The sequence below is a fragment of the Aethalodelphis obliquidens genome, unplaced genomic scaffold (assembly GCF_003676395.1).
Source record: "Aethalodelphis obliquidens isolate GAN/ISIS:26980383/991018 unplaced genomic scaffold, ASM367639v1 scaffold61, whole genome shotgun sequence".
Classification (NCBI taxonomy): Eukaryota; Metazoa; Chordata; class Mammalia; order Artiodactyla; family Delphinidae; genus Aethalodelphis; species Aethalodelphis obliquidens.
In genome coordinates, this window is record NW_020838005.1 from 11,480,837 (window position 1) to 11,491,150 (window position 10,314).

Consider the following 10,314-nt stretch of genomic DNA (forward strand, 5'->3'; position numbering starts at 1 on the left):
TTTCACAGAACAAGAACAAAATTTTCACAATTTTTATCGAAACACAGAAGACCCCGAATAGCCAAAGCAATCCTGAGAACGAAAAACAGAGCTGGAGGAATTGGGTTCCCTTACTTCAGACTATACTACAAAGCTATAGTAATCAAGACAGTATGGTACTGCCACAAAAACAGAAATATAGATCAATGGAACAGGATAAAAAGCCCAGAGATAGGCCCACACACATATGGTCACGTTATTTTTGATAAAGGAGGCAAGAATATATAATGGAGAAAAGACAGCCTGTTCAATAAGTGGTGCTGGGAAAACGGGACAGCTACATGTAAAAGAATGAAATTAGAACACTCCCTAACACCATACACGAAAATAAACTCAAAATGTATTAAAGACCTAATTGTAAGGCCAGACACTATAAAACTCTTAGAGGAAAACATAGGCCGAACACTCTCTGACATAAATCACAGCAAGATCCTTTTTGATCCACCGCCTAGAGAAATGGAAATAAAAACAAACAAACAAAAAACAAATGGGACCTAATGAAACTTAAAAGCTTTTGCACAGCAAAGGAAACCATAAACAAGATGAAAAGACAACCCTCAGAATGGGAGAAAATATTTGCAAATGAAGCAACTGACAAAGGATTAATGTCCAAAATTTACAAGCATCTCATGCAGCTGAATATCAAAAAAAACAAACAACCCAATCCAAAAATGGGCAGAAGACCTAAATAGACATTTCTCCAAAGAAGACATACAGATTGCCAACAAACACATGAAAGAATGCGCAACATCATTAATCATTAGAGAAATGAAAAACAAAACTACAATGCGGTATCACCTCACACCAGTCAGAATGGCCATCATCAAAAAATCTACAAACAACAAATGCTGGAGAGGGTGTGGAGAAAAGGGAACCCTCTTGCACTGTTGGTGGGAATGTAAAGTGATACAGCCACTATGGAGAACAGTATGGAGGTTCCTTAAAAAACTAAAAATAAAACTTCCATACGACCCAGCAATCCCAGTACTGGGCATGTACCCAGAGGAAACCATAATTCAAAAAGAGTTATGTACCAGAATATTCACTGCAGCTCTATTTACAATAGCCAGGACATGGAAGCAACCTAACTGTCCATCAACAGATGAATGGATAAAGAAGATGTGGCACATATATAGAATGGAATAGTACTCAGCCATAAAAAAACCGAAATTGAGTTATTTGTAGTGAGGTGGATGGACCTAGAGTCTGTCATACAGAGTGCTGTAAGTCAGAAAGAGAAAAAGAAGTACCGTATGCTAACACATATATATGGAATCTAAAAGGAAAAAAAAAAAATAGGCATGAAGAACCTAGGGGCAGGATGGGAATAAAGACGCAGACCTACTAGAGAATGGACCTGAGGATACGGGGAGGGGGAAGGGTGAGCTGGGACAAAGTGAGAGAGTGGTATGTACATATATACACTACCAACTGTACAACAGATAGCTAGTGGGAAGCAGCCGCATAGCACAAGGAGATCAGCTCTGTGCTTTGTGTCCACCTGGAGGGGTGGGATAGGGAGGGTGGGAGGGAGACGAGAGAGGGAGTAGACATGGGGGGAGATATATATATATATATATATATATATATATATATATATGTATGGCTGATTCACTTTGTTATAAAGCAGAAACTAACACACCATTGTAAAGCAATTATACTCCAATAAAGATGTTTGAAAAAAAAAAAAGGAGTACCCATCAAACCTACCTAGTGCCAGGATTATCATTTGTTTCCACAATGAAGAATTTAATGTCTTGTTTCAGACAGTGTCCAGTGTCATGACTCTCACTCCACAGCATATCCTTGAAGAAATTATTTTGGTAGATGACATGAGGGAATTTGATGATTTGAAAGAGAAACTAGACTACCATGTGGAAAATTTTCGGGGAAAGATTAAATTAATAAGAAACAAAAAGAGAGAGGGACTGATTCGAGCAAGGCTGATTGGAGCATCGCGTGCTTCAGGGGACATTCTGATGCTCCTGGATAGCCACTGCAAGGTGACTAAAGTATGGCTGGAGCCCGTGCTGAATGCCATTGCTAAGGACCCCCAAATGGGGGTGTGTCCTCTGATAGATGCCAGTGATCATGTGACCCTGGAATACCAGTCCTCTCCTGTTGTCAGGGGAGCTTTCAACTGGTATCTGCAATTTAAACGGGATCGTGATTTCTCTTATGAGATGGATGGACCAGAAGGACCCACTAGACCTATCTGGTCACCTGCAATGACTGGAGGAAGTTGTGCTATAAATAGGCATTATTTTAATGCAATCGGAAAGTACAAGGGCATAAATCTCTGGGGAGGAGAAAATTTGGAACTTTCACTAAGGACCTGGATGTATGGAGGCCAACTCTTTATACTCCCCTGCTCTCGAGTAGGACATATTGATAAGCAACACTTTGCAAACCACACTGGAATTGTAAAAGCCTTGGTATATAACAATCTCAGACTGGTGCACATTTGGCTAGATGAATACAAGGTGAAGGATACGTCCCTGGTTTGGATAGGTGAGTGAGAGTACAGAGAAGAAGCCTTCTGCTGCTTTCCAGATACCAATTTTTGTACTTTTCCTTAAATTAGGGCAACCTTCAGCTGTTCACCCACCCATTTTCAGACCCTATTCTCAATTTGTTCATTCTAAGCTGCTACACTTGCACCTTACTCTTTTTTTAATCTCTAGGGAAACTCAAGTTTCTCAGAAGTAAATCAATCAACACAAGAAGTCTTCTTTTCCCCCCTAGATCTACCTTCCTCCCACAAAGATTGCCTGTATGTGGCAAACACCTCTCTCTGCCCCCATTCCCATGGGCAAATTTTTGGATTCTCTTCCTCCACTACCAGGCTTCCAAGTGATGTGACTGCAGCCGTTCTGGGGACCACACAAGATCCTCTGCTACCTTTTTTCTCTAACAGTCAAAGATTTTTACATCAAAGCCAGGCCCCTTCATTTGTGCATCTCCCCATGGTTTAAGCCCCTTGCCAGGACCTTTAGAATGCACATAGAGAGAACATATAGATGCAGCTTCATTTTAATTTGAAAGTTCAAACAAATAGGGACAGTAACAACAAGACCTCATTTCACATACATGGGTAGAAATATGTAAGAATCTCTCTGTGATATTATATGTCCTGTTCTTGATCTAATATTTCTTTATTATTTTAAATTATAAAAGTAATAATACTGAATTTCTTGAGTAATCAGGGCAATATGAATTAAAACCTCAATGAGATATTTCTACATAGCCACCTAGATTGGCAAAACATTTTCAAAGTCTGAAAGGACCATGTCTTTTTATTACTTGATATTGCCAAACTGTGCTTACAGGAAGTCTCAGACGCTGTGGGTGGGAGTGTTAATTGTTACAAAGTCACTTTGGAAAACAGTTTGGCAATATCAAGTAAGACATGAATATCCCAAGAAAAATAAATAAATAAAAATACAACCTCTTTTAATGAGGCCCAAACTCTCAACTGTTACAACTTACTTCAGCTAAAATCTGTACTATTTTTAAAAATTTAAGGGCCCTCTTTTATCTTCTAGCATGAAACATTTTCCAGCTTTAAAATCCCTTTTTTTGCATTCAGGTTTAAAGTGACTTCTGATTTCTAATCTCTTGCCACTTAACGAGGGCTGAAATCTCCAGGCATATCTACTGAAACTTAATCAAGATTTTGCAGAACTAAAGAGTGCGTTAATAAAGTTTATTTCCTAGTCCAATGGCACAGTTTACTATGTACGGTCAAAATTATGCAAGTTTATCTCATATGCTTTCCTTTACCTGTCTCAAGAAGTGAAGTTTCCAATATTACTATCCCATACACCAGTAATCCTAGAGATTGACACTGCTGATCCTGCAGACAAGTGTTTCATCCTAAACCTACTACGTGATAGTCATTGAGCTTTGGGGAGTTACAAAGAAACCAGAATTGACACTTGCCCTCAAGCAGGTAGATGCAGGCGTCTAGGCAAGACAAGTCATGGAACAGAAAGTAGAAAGAGGTATGACTTAAAAGCAGTAGCAATAAAGTATGATAGCATACAATTAACTCAAAAAAACAGTGCAAACACACACACACACACACACACACACACACACACACTTCTTCCTCCTTGGCAAAGCCTTGTTCACATAATTGTATTTTACATGGATGAACGTCCAAGGGATGGGACCCATCTCCAACTTCAGGTGGTAATATGCTGTTCAGTGGTGTTATTTTCCTTACAAGAGTTTGATTAGGTATGGACATTGGACTCCATTCTGGCTAGAAACTTGGGAAGCTTCAATTTCTATTTTCCAGATAAATGCACCTGAATGCACATAATTTTCTGGGTATTGTTTAGTCTCTATATGATGCTTGGAGATTCTATAGTCTTCTTGAAATCTGAGGAGATAACATCCCCACACTGGGCTTTTCCAAGTGGAAACATGGAAAGAATCTAGATCCTTCAAGATGCTGAGCTTCTGAACGGCCAACCCTGGAACCATCCTGACTCTATACTTCATATAAAGAGTTAGATAACAGATTTACTGTTTGAGCAACTTCAAACTGGGCTTCTGTTTCTCATAGCCAAGAATATCTTAACTGATACAAAAGTTATTGTTACTCAGAGAAATAATGTCAAGTGTCCAAATGGCTTCATAATTGCAGTAATATTCAAACTGAGTTAGATGTAGATATTATTAGATAAGAAGGGGGTGGAAAAGAGAGATATCTCTTTTTCAAACGGCGTATAAATTGTGGCCAATGACTGATACAGATATGGATATATTCAAGCAAAAATAACAGGAGTAACACTCTTCATTAATTATAGGATTTACATATATACATATATATACATACATACAGAGACAAAGCGACAGGGGGATATACAGAGAGGGGGAGAGAGAAGGAGAGAGAGTGGGACAGAGAGAAAACAAAGGTACAAATATGGAAAACTTTCACAGATTTACAGAGAAGTCACCCCATCTACATATTCAACTTCTAGAAAGATGGTGTCATATTTTGACTTCATTTGTTTACGGGGATCTTTTTACTTTCACTCTATCAAATTTGTCACTAAGTATGGCCAACATCCTGTATCAAGATCCCGAGTCAAAGTGATGACATTTGGAATTACACCATGATACTAATTTCTGTGATATTACCCTTGTATCTAATATCTATCTTTAAATGTGGCTAACTTTTAATATTCTTTAATAGATTTAATGGCAGCAATATATGTCCCCCTCTTCAACAAGGAAATTCAACTTTGACCTCAGTTGGGTCTGCTGAAAGTGTTTTATATCACTGCCTGAGATCAAAAGAGCCATCTCAAATATTGCATCCTTTCAAGATTAGATGCTCAGATCAAGTTCTCAGTTTACCTGCACTGACTTGAATCTTGGCATTGGTCTTCACCTCATCTTCCCCTCTGCCTCTCTCCTCATGGCTGTTGCCTTCTGAAATAGATTTTCATTCTGAACATACTTTTCACGTCATTTCACATCTTACCTGGAAAGAGGCTGAAATACATTTGGCGCTCTTTCGAATAAGAAAAAGAGGAATAAAGCCAATTTGTTACTTTAAAATCTTTTAAAAATTCTATTAAAGGCTTTCTATCAAATAGTGTTGTTTACTCACATGTCAAATCTTCCTGAAGTTTTAAGAGGCAATACTTTAAAATACTCTTAAAATATTAAAATGCACTCTCTATCTCACTTAAATGAACAAGAAAAGGCAGAATGATTCCATTATACTGCAGAATTTGTGTACTTTACCAGTTTATAAGAAAACTGCTCCAACCTAAGACGTTCCCCTGTCCCCCCCAAAATATAACATAGGGCAGAAGCACAAAAGGCAGTGATGAAATCAGACAACAGAACTTAGCAACCCTAACTCTGAGTCAACACTGTTTCACCAAAACAACAAAATCTCAAGAGAATTTAAGAGAGCAGCAGCAAAAATCTCCAACTGAATATATAAAATCACCAACCACGTTCGCTGTGAAAAAGAACTAGTACCCAGGAGGCCTCTGACTTTTTGTTTCAGAATTATGTCTTGTTTCTATACACTCATTTTCAATTTTCTAGGGAAAGATGCATAGCTTTTACTAAAACCTCAATGAATCTGTGGCCTTTAAAAGACTCAGAACTATTCCTAAGTGTCCCTGAAAGAATATCAATTTGAACTTCAACTCCTCAAGTTTAAGGGGGAGGTTTGCCTGATTTTCAAAAAAGACATGCAAGTGTAGGGCAGAAGTGGTGCTCTGTTTCATTCTGTGTCACCAGCGTAGGTTCAACTGCAGCATGAGAAGGCGCTTCAAACACGTGTCCACGGACTAGCCCACGCAGGCTACCGTCTGCTTCCCCGCACTCCCCAAAACTCAGAGGTCTTTTCTCTAGGGGGGCTCATCTTCATTGAAAATATCCAAGATTAGTTTTATATGCTGATGGACCCCAAAGCAATATTTGGAGTTCTGATCTCTCTCTCAAACTGCAGGGTCCCAGGATTAAATGGCTTTTCCTTTCAGACTGTCCTCACTCAACTTCAGGTTCTCAGAAAGACGGCTTTGCTTACGGTCCTTCTGCAGCTACTCAGAGGTGCCAGCTGACCGCTGCCCAGGTGATGGCTCCCATCACTCGGGCCTCCCCACACGCCTGCTGCAGAGGTTTCAGACAGGATGTGTGAGGACAGTGCTGGGCAATTACTAGAACAGGGGCTATTCTCTGAGTCACTCTAGGAGTTACTCTGGGAGCTGGTTTAACATCCAAGCTGGGCGCCTTCTCATCCCAACATGACAATTCCAAGGTGAACTGTATTAAAGCAAAAGGTGAGGGGCACGCAGTGAGTTCAAGATTCAAGTTGAGTTCAAGTTCAAGTTCAAGTGGTGACTACATCCAGTTAGGAGGGTCACTGTCTGACTAGGTCTCCTCTAAGCTCTTAATAGCTGAGATCAGAGGAAATTTTCACCGAAACGAACCTGCAGCCGCAGTATCAAAACAGCAAGTTTTGTTTGTTAATAGAAACAGTGAACAGTTTCGATACGTTTGAATGTAATATGTAATAGAAAATGAACTGCCAATCCCTCCACACCACGCTAAGTAATTTGAAAGCTCCAGAGGAAACTGCATAGAAGACAGAGGCCAGAGAGCTAGTGAAACAGAGGAAAACCAGGGGAGAAAACACAGTGAATAAGGTTTTTAAAAAAGGAGGGTCAACTGGGTCTAACACGATTTACAGGTCAATGTAGAAGAGGACTGAGGCGTGACCCCTAGATGTAATAAGTCTGTAAATCGCCGCTTACCTGAACAACATAAATTTGCATGGAGTGGTCTGATGGGAGAATTGGAGGCTAGCAGATCATTAGTGACAGCTAGGACAGTCAACTCCTTGGAAGTTTTTTGTTATAAAAGCGAGAGGAGAAATAAGTCAGTAACATCAAGAATACTTTTTTAAATGGAAGAAGTAAGAGCACGCTTGACTACTGATTCACTGGAGAAGGAAGATTAGATGCACCAGGAAACCTGAGTAGGTGACAGGGGACAGGATCTAGTACACGAGTGATGGCATCACAGACAGTTCATCCGTATCCGGACGGAGCCCCCAGTGTGCGTGAGAACAGGTGAGGGTACACCTGTAAATACGAGCAATGGCTCATGGAAATGCTCTACTGATTGCTTCTATGTTCTCGGCGAAATAAGGTACAAGGCCATCAGCTGAAACCGAGGATGTGGCAGATGATCAGAAGTTTGAAAGCAGACCAAATATGGGAGAGTTCTCTGTTTAATGAGACTGGCTAGGCAACCAAGGCTATCCATGCAGAGCTCTGAAGGCCACCGTGAGGCACTGCATTTCATTTAGACTGCAATGAAACACTGTACTTACCATCAACCTTTCCTTAAATGGATCTGCTTATAGTCTCCTCCTTATTCCTGAGAGATAACGACTCTCTTTGTCTGTGCCACATTAGTTTTTTTTTGGATAGGGAGAGAGACAGAGATATCTATACAGCATGTATAGATATGATATCCTTTTAAGGGTCTCTTTTTAAAATTTTCTTTTTAAAATGTATCATACCAATAAGATAAAAACCTCTCTGGAAAAGGTATCATGCTTTGATTTTCTTTCTCTTATATAGCAGATGTTCAAAATATATTGGTTGGATTTAAGAGAGAATCTACTGGGTTGGCCAAAAAGTTTGCACGGGTTTTTCCATAACATCTTATGGAATATAAAATAAATATAAATATAAAATGTTTAATATAAAACGTGAGTTCTTAAAAATGCACCTTGTCAAAACCACCTGTAAATATGGCCAGCTCCTTGAGCTGGCATGTACTCTAAAAGCGTTAGGATTTATAAAATTGTTTTTTGAATGTTAATAACGCTTTCAACGTCTGCAAGACAGTTTTTCTTAGATTAGGATGTTATGAATCCAGCTCACCTATCTAATCAAATTTTCCAGGTTACCTGGAGAATTCTATTAAAAAACAAAGATAACATTTACTCGCTTCATAAGAGTATTATATGAACTAATGAGATAATTCTTGTAAATCACTTTAGTTCCTCAGAGATAAGTGCTCAATAAAGAGACAATGATATTATTATTCTCCAGAGCCCACTGGTTCTTTGTCTACACACTGCTGTTTAGAGAGATATCAGTTGTACACAGGCATCTGCTGCTGTGAATTGGTGCACACTTCAAGATTTAGAAACACACTTTCACAAATGCAGTCCTTCATAGATTGGACAAGTTGCCTCTCATTTAGATTATGGGTATCAGCATTCAACAAGGGAGCTCTGCATGCAAGGAGACTTGGTCTAATGATAGAGTACAATAAAATTTAGTTAAAATTTTCAACTACACGAATTTTCAATTAAAGTCTTCAAATTGCTGGAGAGGCCAATGAAGATTTATTTTTTTACTCCGTTGGCCCAGATTTAATGACACCATCTCACTGTCAAGCTTTGAAAATTATACCCTGAGCCTATGACCTGACTTCACTAATGCCTAAATCTTTCTACATAAGAGAGAAACAATAACTTCCAAGGTTGCCATAAATATAGTGCATCTTGCCTGTGTGCTATCCTTTGTTTTTGTGCCAACAAAGTAAGTATTCTCTCTAAATCATAACCTGCTCCTTGGCTAAACTACAGTAATCTTCCATAGACTCTTGTACATATATTTTTTATATTTTTAACATTGTATTATAATTTGTAAACATGTCTATTAGACAAAAAATAATGTGACTTGAGTAATGATTTCTATTTCATTTATTTTGGTATTCCTAGTACCTAACACATTCTATACTAATAGAACATATTCTGGGCTAGAAAATAAATCTCAATAAAATTATAATTATACTGGACTTCCCTGGTGGCACAGTGGTTAAGAATCTGCTGCCAATGCAGGGGACACGGGTTCAAGCCCTGGTCCAGGAAGATCCCACATGCTGTGGAGCAACTAAGCCCGTGCGCCACAACTACTGAGCCTGTGCTCTAGAGCCCGTGTGCCACAATTACTGAGCCTATGCTCTAGAGCCCGCGAGCCACAACTACTGAAGGCCGTGTGCCTAGATCCCCTGCTCTGCAACAAGAGAAGCCACCGCAATGAGAAGCCCGCGCATCGCACCAAAGAGTAGCCCCTGCTTGCCGCAACTAGAGAAAGCCCGTGCGCAGCAACGAAGACCCAACGCAGCCCCCAAAAAATACATATATGTATATATATATAATTATACAATATATGTTCTCTTAACAACAGAATTATATTAGAAATTAATAACAGAAACAGAAAATATTCAAGCATTTGAAAACTAAATAACACACTTCCAAGAATCCCACTGATCAAAGAAAAAAAATCAAAGGAGAATTAGAAACTCTTTGGTATTGAATGATGTGTGATCTATCCACTTGGATTGAAACGGCCAAGTTGAATGGATAGATCAGGCTGCTATTTACTTAATTCATATCAGTAACACAAGACACACCTAAGGAACTTTTGGATCTTAGATATGCCAAAATCATTTCTACATCCTGCCCAGCGTAGCTGGGTTCCTGATGTGTCATAAGGTATACACCATGGGATTCAAGGTATCAGAATTCCACTCAGTAATCATCTATATACTTACAGACTATTTCACCAGGCTATTCCTTTATTCCTGTGATGGTATAAACTTAGAATATAGGTCACCTTTAGATACTTAAAATAAAAATCCCTATTTGCAGGCTAAAGACATTTGAAAATGAAGAGTTTTTATATCACTGTATGTCAGGGATGAATAGCTTCAGTT

General features: G+C 39.0%; 1 protein-coding gene across 1 annotated transcript; it reads left to right on the plus strand.

The window, feature by feature from the left end:
- Positions 1 to 1,712: 1,712 nt before the first annotated feature.
- On the plus strand, positions 1,713 to 6,712 carry LOC113610137 (inactive polypeptide N-acetylgalactosaminyltransferase-like protein 5; the record flags this gene model as incomplete). The annotated part of the gene is given in 2 exon segments (XM_027087956.1): positions 1,713 to 2,550; positions 6,576 to 6,712. Coding segments are annotated over 2 exon segments (975 nt in total), but the record flags the coding sequence as incomplete, so codon positions are not given.
- Between the last annotated feature and the right edge of the window lie 3,602 nt (positions 6,713 to 10,314).